Source organism: Quercus robur, chromosome 4, assembly GCF_932294415.1.
Source record: "Quercus robur chromosome 4, dhQueRobu3.1, whole genome shotgun sequence".
In the NCBI taxonomy this organism is placed as follows: Eukaryota; Viridiplantae; Streptophyta; class Magnoliopsida; order Fagales; family Fagaceae; genus Quercus; species Quercus robur.
Window position 1 is genome coordinate 66,584,566 of NC_065537.1, and position 19,129 is coordinate 66,603,694.

The window sequence follows — 19,129 nt, forward strand, 5'->3', positions numbered from 1 at the left end:
GATCACAGTAAAAATGTTCTTGACGTCGAAAAGACAGTAGCAGGATGCTATACAATGGGAGGAAGTAGACCTAATGATGAACTACAATCCGAAAAGCAAAGAGGAAAGCTTTGTGAGAAGTTGGCCTGAACCTAAGAAGTTCTTCATCGTTGTGGAGAGAAGGATTTGGTAAATTAGAGAAAAGTAAGAGAGGGGAGAAGCAACTTCGGGTTGGGGGAAACTCGATGGAGACTGGAGAAATATTGGGGGTGGAAAGGTTGAGAAAAGAAGAAGAAATTGTTATTGAAAGAGAGTCAAATAAGAAAGGCTTTTATCAAAAATATAAATAAACAAGAGAGAGGTTTTGGTGAGAAATTCATGACCATAAATGCATACTCCTCCTCGCACATAAATGTGAGTCCTACTAATTAAATTTATAGTGGGACCTACAATTCATATGAGAGGGGGTACGCATTTATGGTACTCTTGGAGTATTCAATAATTTTTCGAAATCATGCAACCAAACACCAACAGTAGCAACTAAAACAGTTTGCTTAAGCAGTCAAACGATCAAACACATCTTTCTATGGAACAAATTTATGTATTCAACTGGCGCAATAAGGTATGATCAACAAAAAATTAAACGTTTCACTTTTATATTATACTAATCGCTAACCTGTGCAAACTACTAAAACTAAGTTCTAAAATAGTATTATTTATTTATTCTTAAGAATGTTAGATAATACGGCTTCAAAAAAGAAGAATGTTAGATAATACATGAGTAATTATAGAAGTTCAAATCCCTATAAAAAGATCAAATATCTTAAAATTGTACACCAATATGAGAAATTTGATTTCTTTGTTCTACACAAGTACAAAGTTAAAAACAACCTCCAACTTTGTATAACTTATTTGTACCTTTAGTTAACAACCTTGAACTATTGGTAGGCATCCTATATCTATTATCAATTATCAATTGCATCCCTTCTTTCTTGAAACTTAAGGTCTCTATCATTTTTTTTTTTTTTTTGATAATATAATCCCTTATAATGTTCAGTCTATTTGCAAAATCCTGGTTGTTTATTCCTTGTTCTTATCGTCATCAGTATTGCATAAAGAACCACATTTAGGAGTCTCATCTGAAAAGTCATGAATGGTGCAATTAGTAAATGGTAAAAAGGGAGCATAACATGCAAACACAAGAATGCTTTACATATCTTTAAATAAACTACATCCATTAAAAAAAAAAAAAAAAAAAAAAAAAAAAAAAAAAACACACACACACACACACACACATTAAAAGGAAAAACATTAAGGACCTTGAACTTTGGGAATTAAGGTTATAATGTTATACACATGGTTTTAAAAGCCGAACTGGACCAGCCGGTCCGGTTATGACTAAAAACCGAAAATCATCCAATAATCAGAAATAACCGGGAACCTGCTAGTTCAACTGTAAAAACCAAAAGCCAGTATGGTTGAATCGGTTATTAGCCGGTTTGCTTAAAACACCAAAATGCAGCAATTTTGACTAAATAGTAAAGATCTGAAAAAGCAAAGCAATCAACCATGACCATCCTTTGCCACTAAAAAAGAAAAAAGAATAGAAAAAAAGAGTAGTTGAGGAGAGAGATTCTTCAATGAAGGCAATTGCCAATTGCCAATTTTGATCATATAAATAAATAATAATAATATATGTAGCCAAAATATAATATATATAAAAAATGCACAATAATAATCCATATAAATTTAGTAATAAATAATGGTACAATTTTTTTAAAGAATTACTAATTTATTAAGTATTTTTAATTTCATACTAAATATTTTTAATACTATATAAGTTGTGGATTTGTTATTTTAATTTTCTAAATATAAGATGTGATAATTAAACTCACATTTTTTAAATAAAAAAATATGTATTTAAAACTAAATATTCTTAGTTTTAAACTTATTACATATTTTATTATTTATATTTTATAATTTAAAACTATTAATTAATTAATTATGACGTCGTCAATTCGACTATCAGTTTAACCACGGTTCGACCATAAAATTGAAAATCACTAGCTTTTTCAGTTCTTTAACCGGTCTGGCTTTTATATACAAAAATTGTAAGCTAAAGTTGGCCTAGTGTAGATAATGAAGGATTATGCTTAGTTCTTTGATAATATAGAAAGATATGGCTTGTATCCAATGCTTTTTTGCATTGGAGACAATACAATTTAGATACGATAAAGGTTAAAGGTTTGACTCATTTTTTGAAATAAAGGATCTAGAAAAACTATCATCAAATGATGGTTGCATCTTTGTTGGAAAAAAAGGCTACATGTAGCAAGGTATTTGTGTTGGTTTAGCAGATGACTTAGACTTTCTATGGGCTACTAAATTTAAACATGGGTCATTGGTTCCACGTGTCCCAAGTCCATCAAAGAAACTTTGAATGAGCCCGAGGTAGAGATTAGTGCGAAATGACTCACCTACCCTTCGATCCACATCTCTTTATTTTTCCATTGTCGGCTTCTTCTTTGTCTCGTGGGCTTGGTCCGCATAATGAGAGAAGATTTCGATTAATCTAACTTTTAACTTGACCGTGGTACTAGGCATGAGAGGTACCAATTTTTGTGTGGAACAAAAGCTAGCCAATATCTTAAATTGGGCTTATGATTTTGCTGCCCATGGCTTAATTTAGCAACCTCCACATCCTAGCGTTTGGTCATGTTAATGGCCTTTCTAGGTTGATTTTATGGGCCTAGCTTAACTCAATTCCAAGGCCCAAATCTATGGAATGTCGACTTGAATAGTTTATGAACTTTACCATTTGTGTGCGCTGCACCGGTGGCTTCTTGGGCTGAATTTAATGAGCCATATTTGCCATTGTCAAAGGTGTCCTCAACGAGCGTACTCCCTCTCTGAGTTCAAAGTTCAAATACACGCAAATCATAAGCAACTACTTCCTAGAAGCAGCAAATCAATTTATCTTTCCCTTTTCATTTCGTCCTTGGTTGGTGCCAAGAGCCTTTTTGGCATTTTGTAATCGTGTAACGAGACCTTATAAATAAATAAATAAATAGTTAAATTTGGATTGGTGTTTCCAATAGAGATAGTAAGGTAAAGATAAAGTAAAAGAAAATATTAATCCATCTCCTCTTATTGTTCTAATAAAGAGGTTGATGATTCAAATTCTCTCCCCTAATGATCGAGTTATAAAAAAAAAAATTAGGGCATTTATAGATAGCTGCAAATAGCAAATTAATCCATTTTTTTTAATCAATATTAACAATTTAACACTATTTAACATCTTTGTTGGTATCAAAAGCTTTGTTGGCTTTCCATAATGAGACCTTATAAGAAAAAAAACTCGGCTGGCGTTTCCAACCGAGATGGTAAAGTGTAGATTAAATAAATTAAAAAAAAAAAAAAAAAGATCAATCACTCTTTTCAATTTAGTAACAATCGCGGCCTCTGCTTCCTTGAGCAAAAGTCCAGGCTAAGGAGTCGGCGTTTCCTAGTAAGGTAACAAGATCAGGGCCAGCTCAATAGGTGATGCAATTAATGCAATCACCTAAGGCCCCCAAATAAAAGAAGGCCCCCACTTGTAAAAAAAAAAAATATATATATATATATATATATAATATCAATATATTTTAAATAAAAAAATTTAAGCACTTTTATTGGTCAATAAAATGCATTAAAAAGACCTCATTGTATCCTAAAATGCAAAAAATTAAAAAGGAAAAAAAATAAAAATAGTGAAACTACAACTAACAAAATTAAATTTTAGGAGACAAATTTATTAACTCATTATTAAAATATGCTAAAATCAAAATTAATACCAAACAAACTCATTAATAATACAACGTAATTGTCTTGAAATGTGCTAAAATAGAGATTATAAATTTCAAAAACAAAAGAAAAATCTCTTATCTCTCTATCTCTCTGACTCTCCATCTATATTCTTACCTTTCTTTTCTTCATCTTCATCTTGATTCTTTTCTTCATATTCATCTTGATCCTTGATCTTTTTCCATAAACTCAATTAGTCAGTCTAGCTTGAATTTTTTCTACCAAAGGTAATCTTCTACAACTCTTCCCTTCTCTGTCTTTCCGAAAATGAAGACTCAGAGTCTTTTATTTATTTAACTTAAATTATATATATTTTTTAGTTTATTTCATTGTTGGGAGTCCCATCACGGGACACGTTTTTTTGCTAGGACCCTTTTATGCTTAAGACATGTTTTTTGCTTTACAAGTTAGCCATAGGATGATAGTACAGGCCCTGCTGGCCTGCTCACATGAGTCACATTTGCACTACACAACACCTTGTACTTATCTTCACCTCACCACCACTCCTCTATAAATAGCCCCAAATATAGTAATCCAACATACTTACATCAAATTAGTGAGACAATGGATTTTGAAAGAATGATCCTAATTGTAGTTTTGTGTCTATGTTTGGCAAGTAGCTATCAGGTGAATGGAACTCGAATTGCATCCAAAGAAGAGGAATTGGAGTTAGAAAGACAACTAAAGCTCATAAACAAACCTCCTGTTAAAAGCATTCAGGTTTTAGACTAACTCAAACTCATGTTTGTTTTGAATTTTTATATGTTGTAATAAGGCTGTCCACTACCCATCCAAACCAACCAACCTGCCCAATCCAAAGCCATCTGATCCAAAAACCGCCTGATTCAAGCAGTGGCTCATTCCACTATGGGACGTCGATGATAGAAACTGATAAGATTAGTTTGGGTTTCGATCTGAAATTTTGAGAAACCGACAAACCTGACCCACCCGATGAACCCAACTTCCTCTGCTTTGATCTTCTCTCTAATCTCATCTCCACCATTGATAATGACCTTACCTTTCCCAAATCCATGTGATTTTCGGCATCATAATTGAATTTCTGGGGAGATCTCAATCGATTCAATGAGATCTCCTCCAAATCTGAGGAGATTTTTGTTAACCCAGTCAAGATCTCCTCCAGATCTGAGGAGATCTTAATCGATCTGGTAAGATCTTTACCAGATCTGGTGGAGATCGTGAGATTTGATGAAGAACCAACAGATTTTATTTATTTATTTATTTTTATATCTCCCCTGGCTCTCTCGATTTCGAATGAAACCGACTTGACCTGTGGCCAATCTGACCCATTCATTCTCTCGGCCAGCAACAAGTCCTTCAATCTACCACACAACTTGGTCGGGATGGGTTGGGGTCGAGCTCAAATGCGACCTGGACCAACCCATGGACAACCCTATGTTGTAATACTATAATACTTCAAGCATATTCAATGCAATGATATTTGAACATTCCATTTAGAAATTATGTTTTCTAATTATTGTTATTTACTATTATCAATTGATTGTTCATTTAAGTAAGATAAAATGCTCAATAGTATTAAGATTAAGTGTTATTGTCCAATTTTCCCAAAAAAGAAAATTTTGAGTTTGATTTCCACTTCCTCTTTATTGTAAGGGGGAAAAGATTGAAAGACAAAAAAGAGAAAAAAAAAATTATGAGATTAATAACTAACATTGATTTAATCGGAAGAATTGAGATTTAATGAAATGAGTGAATTTATATTTAATTTTGACTGAAATATGTGTTTGGCCCTTAAACTTTGTGGTTTTTTCATTTTGGTTCCTTGCATTGAAGATTTTTCATCTTGGTACCCTTTAAGGAAATAAATTTGTTTGTGTTTGGGCTTATAAGCTTTTTTTTTTTTTTTTTTTTAATTTTATGTGTATAACTTTTTAAAATCTTATTTTTTCTTCTTACTTATTTTTATAAATTTTTAGAGTACAAGTATACATTTGCATATATTTAACAAAAAGCTAAATAATATGTTCGCAAACGGACACAAAAAAAAAGGGTTAAAGTTATAAAGTTTGTTGTTTCCAAATTCTTAAATGTTATAATTTTATTATTCTAACATAATTATTCAATTTTTTTTTTTTTTATCCTAATGAAACATTTATCATAGACATAGGGATTTAAAAAAAAAAAAAAAAAAAAATCCTAAGATGAGACCAAATCTAAGTACCACATATCTTTGCAGTGACTTTAAAACCTTAAAAGCTAGCTAGGAGAAAAATCTAGTAATATTAAAACTGATATATTTTTTTGCCTTCTCAATTATCTTTCTTGATGTTCACAATTATCATAATTTTTAGATATAAGTCTATTTGTATTGCGCGTCAGTGTTTCAGGCCTTTTTTTTTTTTTTTTTTTTTTTTAACTAGCGTGTTATGCACTATTCATTGGCCATGAACAGTGTATTTAGGCTAATGAACTGTACCAAACAGTAAAAAAATTATTATTTTTTTATTGTTTTCAATTTTCAGCAAAATAAGTTGTATCCAAATATACACACTGTCAAAATCATGGAACTCTTATTATTAATGTTTATTTTAATTTGTTTTACTTTCATATATAACATGTTATAGAACTTGTTTTCATGTTATAAGAGAACTTGTTTTTCTTGCATTATAGAACTTGTTTTCATGTTATAAGAGAGCTTGTTTATCTTTGAACTTATAGACGGAGTTTGGATCTATTGTTGACTGTGTCGATATCAATAAACAATTGGCTTTTGACCATCCTTTGTTGAAAGATCACAAGGTCCAGGTACTTGAGCATTGATTGAAACTATTTATTATTTTATTCCTTTATATATAGCATTAATCAATATTTTTTCTTATTTTTCTGGTTGCTTCAAAAATTGTAGTAGTTTATCAATTCTGAACAGTAAAATATCATAATGATTACAATGTCACCCATGCCTCTGATGTTAACAAATTTATATTTTACTAGGGCTTATCATCTGAAGGATTAATTAAGCAAATCAATCATGCAGAAAAACATTTTTGAATTAGAATTGGGCAACGTACATTCTAACTATAGCAAGAAATGGCCAAGTTTGGTATCCTTAACAACAATGGTCCCTATGAATCATTCACTTTTGTAAGTTTATATGCTTACATTTGTTTGTGTAAGTAAATGTAATAACGAAGGACCTATCAATATAAGTCAATATCTATTATAGACATGGAATGATTTAGATATAATAGAATGACAAAAAAGAACATATTTCGACTAATTCTTTTTTAACTTGTTGAGAGTTCATAATTGAGCCCAAAGTTTTAGGACTAAGACTTCTTGTTATTGTTGTTGGTTTTTTTTTTTTTTTGTTCAATAAGTGGATAGTGATGGAATAGGAAGTGAGGTTTGAACTACAAATATGAGACAACATAAAGGATGTAATTACCACAAGACTGTAATTAAGTTTGAAAAGAAAATTTTGAAATTTTGGTTTAATTTGATTTTTTTTTTCTTCTTCAGGAAAGACCTCGTTTTGCACTAAGAAGAACAAAGAATGCAGGTCTCTCACGAAATAAACATTCATTGATTGGTTTAATGAAAGATGCTTGTCCGTCAGGAACTGTCCCTGTTCGTAGGACAACAAAAGAAGACCTCATAGCAATTAGGTCAATGTCAAATAACATTTATCCTCAAACAGCAGACTCTCGCGGTGTTTATGTAAGTTATTTGTTATATATTTTAGGATACAAGATGAAATGATAGCCATACTTGGTATAAGTATAAACTACATGTGATTATTTTCACAAAAATATAGCATTGTAATAAGATTTGTGAAAATTGTGCATAAATTAAATGAAACAAGTTTGAAATGAAGTTTGGAGTTTGATTAGCTAATCTTAAACAATACTAAAACCTAATATTTGGGGTTTGGAGTTTGGAGTTTGTGATCCCTAAACCTAATATTTTTAGATTTAATTATGTCAATTTAAAGCAAATTTTTGAAAAGATGCACAATTAATTCTTGTTTTAAACAACCTTGAGTTGCTTTCAATTTTGAATCTTTTGGTCAATGATTAATGACCAACCTGAACAATGAAAATTCCCCAAAAGTTGATTTTATGATAAAAAATTAGGGAGAGGAGTCTGATGGGACAAATATCCTCTAACATCTAGCAAGATGATGCAAAACTGGAGAAGGGGGAGCTAAGGGAATAAAAAGGGACCTTCCCATGGAAGAAGGGGATCTTAATTTTTGGAGAAGAAAGAGAGAGAAATAGAGAGAGAGTTTGGTAACAATACAAAGATCATTGTATAACTTGGCGAAAGCCATTTTTAGTCAAATACAGCCAGATAGTTCATCTTAATCCCTAACTACATCTGTTAATTCTTCCCATTTTGGATTACCTTTTTGTCTCTTACAAATTAGTTGTGTCGATTAATTACATTCAGATTGTTCTTCTTTCTTGAGTTTTTGACTCCAACAAAGATATTTCCAAAAAAAAAATTGGAGGGAGAAAAACACTAAAAGAAAATTAATTTAGAGAATAAAATTCTCAAAACAATCTTTTGTTGTTTTTCTAAATATAAAACACCAAACCAAACCCAAAAAATTGAATAATTATAGTACTTGATAGCTAATATGTACAAAGAAAGGTAGATACAAAGATTTGTTATGTAAAAATTAAATTAAATTAATTCGGTACTATTAACTAAATTGATGAAGATTGTCAAAAACGTAGGCTTGTTCAAAGAATTAATGGACGAAGCATAAGCTTTTTCTAAATGCTCAAGTTTAGGTCATCCCATAACAAAGTAAAAAACTATGTTTGAACACTTTGTTTGACTTCTTACAACTTACAACCCCTTAAAAAAAATTATGACATTTTCTAACAATATATTTTATTTCTTTAATTTGGAATGTTGTTAAACAAGAGTTTCATAAAGTAGTTCTCGACTTTCATAACTTTCATTGTACAGGGTGCAATGATCCAAATGCGACACTTACCAGGTCGTAGCTACACTAGAGTTCAAGGAAACATCGCTGTCTATAATCCTAATGTTAAGCAGGGAACCAGCTATGCAGCAATACAGATCATTAATGGCGAAGAATATAAAACGAATGCTATCAATACGGGATGGATGGTATTTTAAAATTTATACTTATTTTTTTATTTGAAAATTTATACTTATTGATCGAGGTAAAATTTTCCAAACATAAACTGCAACAAACGATGGCCATTTTCAACAATGAAAACTCTGGCCTTTATTCTTTCATGAATAAGATGTAATTCATATTGAGGAAACGATCATTTTACCATTGGCTAGGATATTATGACCAAAAATTTAATTATGTTGTTGGTTACAAAGGGTTCAATTTCTAATATTTATAATAATAAAAAATGAGTGAAATGAATTGGTAAAGGATAACGTTTATCAAGAAAATTGATAATTATATACAAATGGAACAACATAGCTAGATTTTTCACAAAGAATAATTTTTGTGCTGCTTGATTCAAATAGGTTTCTCCAACTCTATACGGTGGTGCTAAGTATTCTATTTTTTTTACACATTGGACAGTAAGTTTTCTATACTTCTTTTTTCAGTCATTTAAAAATCTGCTTGAAAATTTTACGTAGTGTTACTTGTTGGGTATGCATGAAAGTTTGTTTCTTTTGGATACTAACAATACCTTCAAAAATTACAGACTGACGGTTCTAAAACGACAGGCTGCTTGAATCTTAATTGCCCAGGTTTTGTGCAAATTGACAGAAGAGTTTATCCCGGGGCACCTATAACTAATGTATCCATTCCTTACGGTCCTCATTTTGAGATTGCAGTCTCTATTTTTAAGGTAAATCTATTATATTGTTAATTATAATTGCATAATATTCAATTTTGTAATATTAACCTTATATGTATATGGTTCCATAGATTCAAAATTTGAAACAAAGTTGAAAAAGGTTCATATAGTTTTGTGAATTTGATCATATGCTCTTGGTCTTTAATGTGACAGGATCTTTTTGGCAGTTGGTGGGTATCATACGATGGTATTAATATTGGATATTATCCAGCAAAGATATTTAACAATTTCGCTAATCCTCAAATTGTTGGTTGGGGAGGTGTCGTTGTCACTCCTAATCCCCCAACTGGAGTTAGCCCACCCATGGGATCTGGAGTATTTCCAGACCGCAAGTATGAGCATTCATGTTATATTAGATTTGCTCAATATACAAATAATTTAGGAATCGAAGATGGGCCTCATGGTGATAGTTATGAGAAAATCATTGATTGTCCTAGCCATTATAGCGTTATGGATCCTGTATATCGTGGGAACCTGGGATACACCTTCGATTTTGGTGGCCCAGGTGGAAAATGTGGCAATTAAAATATTTAATTATTAAGTTTTAATAAATAGTATTTGTTTTTAGAGAACTCTGTTTTTAAAAATAAATCATGCCAACAATTCCACTAAGAGACAAAACATAATTGATAGAGTTTTTAACCAAAAATGAATGACATTAAAAGGAAAATATGAAACTTATAAAAATGATTGCACTTAATTGAGATTGACGTTCTAGGTATTGGTTCCTAGTAATTAAGTTCAATGTATTTTTTTTATTGCAAAATTTAGCTACAAAATTAGTTATAACTTAAGGCTACAACCTTACTCAATATCTTTATATTTGAAGTGAATTTTTACAAATTTGCTAATATTAGATTGCATGTTTTTCTTATATCCTTCATACTTGTAAAATTTCTAGAAAATTAAAAACCAATAGCTATGTCATAATAAATTGTTTAAATTGCAAATTTCTATAGTTTAAAATTATGCATAAAATAAAAATTTATAGATCATATAGTAAATAATATCCAATTGACACAAAAGTTAACATATGTATTAAGAACGTAAAAAACAAACAATTCGATAGAATTTCAAAATATGTAATAATGTTTATAATATTGAGTAAAGTTGTAGCCTTAGATTACAACAAATTTTGTAACTAAATTTTGTCCATTTTTTATTTAAAACCAATTAAGTTAAATATTGTCTAATTATTTGGGATTTCCAATCTCTCTTTTTTTTCTTTTTTTCTTTTTTCTTTTTTTCATATGCTAGTTTTAACCATCACCAACCCCCTAAGTCCAATATTATGAGAACAAACTTTTGATTTACAACTGCATATAAACACAGTCCAAAATTAAGCAGAGTATTTTTTTTTTTTTTTTTATGAGAAACCCCTATCAATAGGGAGTAATATTAAGTACTAAAACGAAGGTCAAAATTGTAAGCATTAATCATGTCTGGAGGAATAGACTCCATCCAAACATCCAATGGACTCGTTACAGCTCGTCTAGCAAATCTATGAGCCACACAATTACCTTACCTCTTAACATGGCAAAAGGATACATAACTAAAAAAAGAACAAAGAAAAGAAATGTTTTGTAAGATATGCCCAAACTCAAATTGAGTCATATTGCCACCATTGATCAAGTTAATAATGACTTCTGAATTGCTTTCAACTATCAAGCTTCGAAAACCCAACTTCTTTGCAAACCAAAGAGCTCGGTGCACTGCTAGCACTTCCACCATCTCTACCGAAGTAGGTTTTGGAATCTGTTGTGTTAAAGCAGCCATAACCAATCCGTCATCATTACAGATTATAATACCAAGACCAACCGTGTACTTCTTCAGCAAAGAGTGCCCCATCAAAATTAACTTTAAGCAGACCTGTTGGTGGAGGACGCCATCTGACTGACCTCACTGTGCCTGGGATCTTGGTGTGGATAGGACGCAGACGTTGCTGGTATTCCTGAAGTCCTTTGCAAGCCATGGAACTAATCTTTGCCAATGGAACAGTGTCTTCCTCTAATCGGAGTTTGTTTCTTCGCATCCAGATCAGTGAAGTCGTCCATGCAAACAAAGCAAAGCGAGACCTGTCCTGTTGTGCAAGCTGGGTAACGTCTAAAAAACTAGAAACAAAGTTAGTGACCTCCAAGAGTTAGTAGCAACAAATTTATTCGGCAAAAGACACCTACCATACAAATTTTTTGGGACCTCCAACTTCCAAATTCCGTTCCATGTGCTCTTCATCACTCCCATAGAAGAAGAGCTAGGTGCTGCTCCATTCACACACTCCCATCTCCATGAGCAACTTATATCCAGACCTGACGGAGTAGACCCCATCATGGTTTCTCGGCCAGAAAATTGCGTCACACCTGTTAGAGAAGCTTAAGGGAATAGCTTTAATAATAGAAGCTTCAATAGGCAAAAATAATCTGTCAATCTCTGCCTCTCTCCAGCTGCACAAATCATGATCAATCAAAGTGGACACCAAGGCATCTGAACTGATGTCTGAAATGGGAGAGATGACCCTGCCATGTTCAGTAGCTGGTAGCCATCTATCTTCATATATATCCCATCACCAATCCTCCACCTCATACCCCTCATAATAACCTTACGCCCTTTAAGTATTCAATATACAATATGCTATTTCATACAAGCACAATCCAAAATTATACAATAATAAAAAATTCAAACTAAAAGCATAATAATAGGTAAAGATAATTGTTAGGAGAATTATTAAATTGAATTCAAAAACACTACCGACTCATGTAAGCTTCCTTCGTGAATAATAGAATTATATTAAGACCACAAACTCCAATAAATAACCACAAATTCCTTATATTTTAATATGTGGGACCCCTCTATTCTCAAATGGCATTAATTCGTGCATTAAGATTAAAAAAAATTAGCTCCTTGTATTTTGTGTTGAATAACTCATTAGGCATCAAAATTAAGAAGAAATTAGAGACACATGACACCACATTGGACACTAATTGAAATTCTAATTGGATTTTAAGAAGAAAATAGAGACACATGGCATAAAATTGAACACTAATTAAGAATTCTAATTGAATTTTCTTTGAGCTTTAATCGAAAGTCAAACTGTGATGATGTAATAATTATTTCAACTAGCCCGTTCAAAGGTTTAAAAAAAAAAAAAAAAAAAAAAAAGGGAAGAAGAAGAAGAAGAAGAAGAAGAAGGAGATAGGAGTGTTATGAGATATTATTAATAACAACACATACATACAATGCCTGAGAATGAGATAACAGCAAATGAGCATTTTCTAAATATTTCTTTTTGGTAGGAAGCATATTATAAAAACTAGTATGTAACTCGTGTTACCGCACGAGAATGGTTAATTGTAGTTATAATGTTGGTCAATTTTTTTTGTTTTTTTGGGTTTATTACATGGAGGATAGAATTAGATAAAACAATGAAAAAATATATATATTGCATTTTATTATTTAAGTGATGCAATTGGTCTTCTTTTTTTTTTTTGGTTTATCATACGGAGGATAGCATTAGATAAAACAGTGAATAAAAAAGAGCGAATATTGCATTTTATTATTTAAGTGATGCTACAATGAAAAAAAGAAGAAGAGAATATTGCATTTTACTATTAAAAATATATAAAGGGACATTAATATATATATATATATGTCAAACTTAAATAAACCTATTCACCAACTTAAACATTTCAAGGTCAATCAAGCATCTCTTGCACGTAACCACAAATTCTTCATAACCATAAGGATACGGTTCATCACGGTTCCAATGTTCCATTTTAGATTTTTGGCAAGCTTGAAAGTTTGGACTTTGATACATGGCGGTTCTTGCAACAAGTAGTCGAAGTATTCTTTGGCATTTTAGAAGCTTATGATTTCTATGTTCATCATTCAAAACTTTCAAAAGGTTACTTATGCCTTTAGGATTCGATTCACAAAGCAGCATGACTCCATGAATATATGTTGCAATAAAATCACCACATGCAACAGCTTCTTCAATCAATATTTTTCCTTCAACGACTTCTTCATTCAAGAAGTATTTTTTTGTACCCACTATGAGTAGTGCATGGGGATTCTTTGCTTCATAATATGAAAAATATCAATTTTTTTGCATTGTTATCTAGTAGGGTTGGGTGACTGAAATATGGAGTGAGTCCAATTCTTTGGAGTACTAATCTGTTTTTTGTTAATTTGTTGAAGCTTTTGCATCTGATTAAGAAAAAGGAAAGCATTGAATTAATAGATTTCATAACTTATATAGAGGGAAATAATTAGTATATATACACTGAAAAATTTGTTTTGTTATACCTTAACTTGATATTTCCCAATTATAGTGTTGCTGAATCATTTCCCACCTCTGAAAATATTTCCACCAACATGTCATTTGGAAGATTTTGTAAAGTATTCATATTTTTCTTTTTGGTTTGAAATAGTGTTCTAATATTTCATTCCCAATTTATAATAAAATGATTTTTAAAGATTCATAGGATCACATTAAATTACAATAAATGATAATAATGTGTTTTTAGACTTTTTACTTGAATATACATGAATTTTGATAGGCAAATGGATAATTATGTTTTATAATAAAATATGAGAATGTACTTAAAAAGATTAAAAAATATTTTTACATTACATATGTACACAATGAAAGTAATTTCATTATCTTGTTTCTTTGATAATTCTTCTCAATCCTTCAAAAGATTAAATCCGTACATAAAATTTAATTATTATTATTTTACCTTTTTTTAGCTATTAATTGGTTGACATCCTAAACATTCTCTAAAATTTCATAATCCATTGACTAAGACCATTTTCATCCAATAATATGTAGACAACTAAATTACGTAAATGTTGAAGGGATAGGGTAAAAAAAAAAAAAAAAAAAAAAACCTCTTCAAAAAATAAGTGGTTATTAGTTGGTTCAACTAATTGAAATCCAACTGAATTTCAATCATTTTTTGTATGCAATGAAAAATATTTTGAACACATGTCATGCAATTTAAGCAAGTAAAAAAATATACAAAAGGTTAGGAAAATGAAATGATCAAAATTAGTTGACTATATCTAAGCCCTCTGGTGAGCAAAATTAAGCTTTAATAATCACCCATAAAAAAAATTCAATAATCATCAATTTTTTTCAAGCATATAATAGTGAACCTTTGTACTGCTGCATAACCTAAGTCTCACTACAAAAAACGCGGGCTATAGCCGCGTTTTTTTTAGCCGCGTTTACAAAAAACGCGGCTATAGGGGATCTATAGCCGCGTTTTCAGACGCGGCCTAAAGCTGGTCTGTAGCCGCGTTTTCTAAAAATGCGGCTATAGGTCTCAGCCTATAGCCGCGTTTCCAAAAACGCAACTATAGGGCCGAATCATATAGTCGCGGTTTGAAAACGCGGCTATAGGTTAGACCTTTAGCCGTGTTTACAAGCTTTGAGCTGCAGTCTTTAGGCCGCGTTTAAACGCGGCCATAGGAAATGCGGCTCAAAGCCTATAGCCGCGTTTTTGGGGTCTTAAGCTGCGTTTTTCAAACGCAGCTTTAGACCGGTTTTTTTGTAGTGATCTTTTTGTTTCAGCCAAAGTTTAGTATACCAAAACCAGTAATAAAGGATGCACATGCTATCAAATATTACACAAGCTTATTAGTGAACTTACTAAAACCTTGCTCATAGGTCATGTGATCCATTAAACTAATATGAATATATTGATTTTTCAGATTACCTTTTCAATATTCAGAAATCATAAAATACATAAAATAGTTCTTGACAATGTAATAAACCACATAAAATAGTTATAGACAATGTCATAAACCAAATAATTTAAACTAAAAATTTCCAATAATGTTTTCTTTTTTCCTGAATGCCATGAGCTTTCTCTTTATCCCATCCGTAGCGACTTTTAGGCATTTGGGATACCTTCTGGATCTACAATGTGCCAATTCACGTTAAATTATATTACTAATAAAAAATTGGCCATCCAAATTGCAATTATCAATACAATAATGGAAGGTTAAATTGTCAAAACTAAGGTGGAGTACAATTGAAAAGTTTATTATTGGCCTCCTTCTAGTGCAATTAGACCTTCCTAGTGTGCTGCCTAAACAGTCCATTGTGAATTTTTTTTAAACTTATTTTCATAATTTAATTTCCTAGGCTTATCATCAGAATTTTTATTTAAGAACATAAAGATGTTTTATGGTCAGTGTTATCTGGTTTGTTAGTTTTGTGACTCTAGATGGTATTTGGGTTGTTTGTTAGTTTTCATAACAAAAAACTCAAGCCTTTCAATTGCCTTTTTGACAATATCTAAATCACCCAAGCTCCACAATCGAGCAAAGCATTTTCTATCTCATGCATACATGGTTTATTAAAATTTAGATAAAAAAGGAAGAATGTGTAAATGAAGTCTTGACATACCAAATTGGTAGATCTGTGTAGAAATTTAGACCAAAAAGAGTTCTAGGAGCACCTAGATTAGAGGAAAAAAAAAAAAAGGAGCAATAATTAATTCATTGCAAGGACATTGAAGAAAATGAGAAATAAGTATAACATCCAAACTGGGGTGAATAGTGCTTAATAGAAAGCTAAATTTGAAAGTGTAGATTTAATATTCTAATAAATGCAAAATCATTATCTTTTGCCAATTGAGAAGATGAGGGAACCAAGGAAGACAAAGGCAGACTCATTTAATTTTTCAATTCACTATAACAGAGGAAATGACAAATGATGAAAATGATAATATTAGATATTACACGGCCTAAGGCATTACCTGGTGGCCATGTTGTCAAATTGTGCCTAGGTTGTTTCACACTTTAGTGCAACAGCAACAACCTATTAAGGATTATTCAAAAATAAAAATCAGGAATTAAATGCTCAAACAACAAAAATTAGACAATGGAATAAGAGGAAATTGTGATTTTCATAACTATTCTATCTAATCAGTTATTAAGTGGATGCAAAGAGAAAATGATTGTACCCAAGATCCAAGTTGTTTTCACACTTGTGTGCAAATCACACTGTCATCCAACACCTGAAGTGATTGAACATGAGTTTAGTTATTCACATTATTTTTATTTAAGATTAGGCACTTAACAGAGCTATTTGTAAGGAAAAAAAAAGTACATACATACATACATACATATACATATATACAATACATACATACATACATACATACATATACATATATACATATATATACAATACATACATACATACATATATATATATATAATATCATGCCGAAGTAGATTCAAGTATGTGGCCTTTTAAATGCATGAAAAAACAAAAAGACAAACATTTAATTTTATTATCTAGGTAAAATAAAAGAAAGACTAAGAATGAATCATACCTTTATCACTTTCGACTATGAACACCACTGTTGCAGATAATGTTTTATGTAGGTATCCTCTTATTATATCTACAATTACCAGATACTATCAAAAGTGTTGTTAATCATCCACTGTCACTTAAATGGATAAGAAAAACAATGCCTAAAAGGGAGAAAAAAGAGAGAAACACAAATGGTACTTTCAACACAAAGGTGAACCTGCAGAGATTCTATCAAGACAAAAACACTCACCTGAGCACTGATATTGGCTCCATGGAAGGTCTCATAAAATCTTTCTAGGTTGTCTTTTCCTGGCTGTCTCAAAAACATGGAAAATGGTATCTGCCACAATACATGAACAATTATAAATTACAGAGGATACAATAGGAATTTGCATTTCACAAATCTGTAATAAATAACAAACTAAACCAAAGATCAAAACCAAAATGCATTTAGCATGACTTTGAAAGAGAGTGGAAAAGATAAGGCTACTAAAGACGTAAACCAGACAGGGGAAGAAAAGTAACTCAACCCTTTAATTATTATTTTTTTTTATGAGAGGCTGACAAAACATTTAAGCTAGAAAATATGTTACCTAAGTAAATTTTAGAATTATACAAAAGCATTCAAAATTCATGATGGGAGTAAAAAGGGAAGTTCGCACCACACATGAGGAGGAGAGAGCTTCCATAGCAGAACCTAGGAGACTTATAACTAATATTTGAGTCCCAATACCCAAGGATACAACATTGCACATTTCTAGAGATAAACTAAAGAAAAGGCCAATTAAAGAAGACCTTAAAGTTAAACTCTTTCATCAGTAGTGCTGCTCCTGCACCATTTTTGAAATCATAATATTGTGTCTGGTAGAATATTAATCAGACAACCAAATTCACAATGTCCTAATAACTTAAGTTTTTGGGATAATCAATAATTCATCATGGTCTTAAGTTCGAACCCTGTCTCCACTCTACCACTCATTTGAAAATTTTAAAAAATCTCATGTTGGACCCCAATTATCAAGAGAGAATATAATTTATCAATTTCAAAGTAAAGAATTGTAAAAAAAAAAAAAAAAAAAAAAAAAAGGTTCTCCGGAGATGTAGTACCTCTGTTGTACCCGAACCAATCTTCCCAGAAGGTCTAACCTCTGTACCCTTGTTTCTGTTTCGAAGTAAGAGAAAACAAATTATCTGTACAAATCTCCATATGAGGCAAACATAAAAGTTAACTATCATGAAAGAAACAATCAACTAAGTAGCTCAATGGAATAGCTATTAATATTAATAGTTTATTACATCACAAATCATCACAAACACAATTAACTTAGACCAAAAACAAACACAGAAACCGCAATTACACATTATATAGGAACCAGAATTCACATAAACTGAAAGGTATAATTGAGTTATGCTTTCAAAATATGAACTTTGCAAAATTAGGGCTTCTCAAAGATTGAACTTACAAAATGGAGATAGGCTTGACAACACCATATAAGGACTCAATAATTCCAGCCGATCCTCCACGAATCTTCAAACAAACAAAAGCATTTCAGTTGAGATTTTACTATGATAGAGAAACGAAAAGAGAAATAGCTCTGTTTGGTTGCTGAGAAATAAGGAAAAAAAATACGAATCTCGTTTAAAGACAATATTTTCCATCATTTTTTCTGGGAAACCAAATGGAGGACTAATTTAAACCCACCTACAAATTGACGGATCCATTGACAGTGAGACGAACACCATAGTAAGAAATGGAAGAAGAAGATTTCACTATGATTTTTCCCTCCAGAGGTTCCTGAAATTCCAATACTCATCTTTTTAGAGAATAGAAAGAGAGAGAGAGACAGAAATAGTAGGTATCTGTGTATATAGAGAATGAGAGAGACAGATGAGTTACCGAAGGGTGATAGATACAACTGGCACGGGAAAGTTTGAGCTCTATTGACATTCAAATACCTAAATTAATAAAAATCAACCCAAAATAACAAAACCTAAATCATATTTGATAACAATTTTTATTGTTTAAAGATACCTGTATCAGTAGTGGTTCAGGCAGTATATATCAGTGGCAAGAGGCTGGGTTGAAGGTGGGAGATGGTCTGACGTGGTGGTGGTCCTCAATCTCTCCTTCACAGTGTCTTAT

The 19,129-nt window shown here is 31.4% G+C and overlaps 1 protein-coding gene across 1 annotated transcript; it reads left to right on the top strand.

Annotated features, from left to right (window-relative positions):
- Nucleotides 1-4,282: 4,282 nt before the first annotated feature.
- LOC126723418 (uncharacterized) lies at nucleotides 4,283-10,234 on the top strand. The gene is made up of 7 exons (XM_050426807.1): nucleotides 4,283-4,542; nucleotides 6,520-6,606; nucleotides 7,321-7,518; nucleotides 8,779-8,943; nucleotides 9,322-9,378; nucleotides 9,507-9,653; nucleotides 9,816-10,234. Exons 1-7 carry the CDS (start codon nucleotides 4,387-4,389, stop codon nucleotides 10,185-10,187), a joined length of 1,182 nt encoding a protein of 393 aa, XP_050282764.1. The 5' UTR covers nucleotides 4,283-4,386; the 3' UTR covers nucleotides 10,188-10,234.
- The last annotated feature ends 8,895 nt before the right edge of the window (nucleotides 10,235-19,129 follow it).

Bases quoted from the DNA above. Each gene is read 5' to 3' on its own strand.
- LOC126723418 (XM_050426807.1), top strand. From the start codon at position 4,387: ATGGATTTTGAAAGAATGATCCTAATTGTAGTTTTGTGTCTATGTTTG. The intron at 6,607-7,320 runs GTACTTGAGCAT...TTTCTTCTTCAG, and splicing joins TGAAAGATCACAAGGTCCAG to GAAAGACCTCGTTTTGCACT. The intron at 9,379-9,506 runs GTAAGTTTTCTA...CAAAAATTACAG, and splicing joins TTTTTTTTACACATTGGACA to ACTGACGGTTCTAAAACGAC.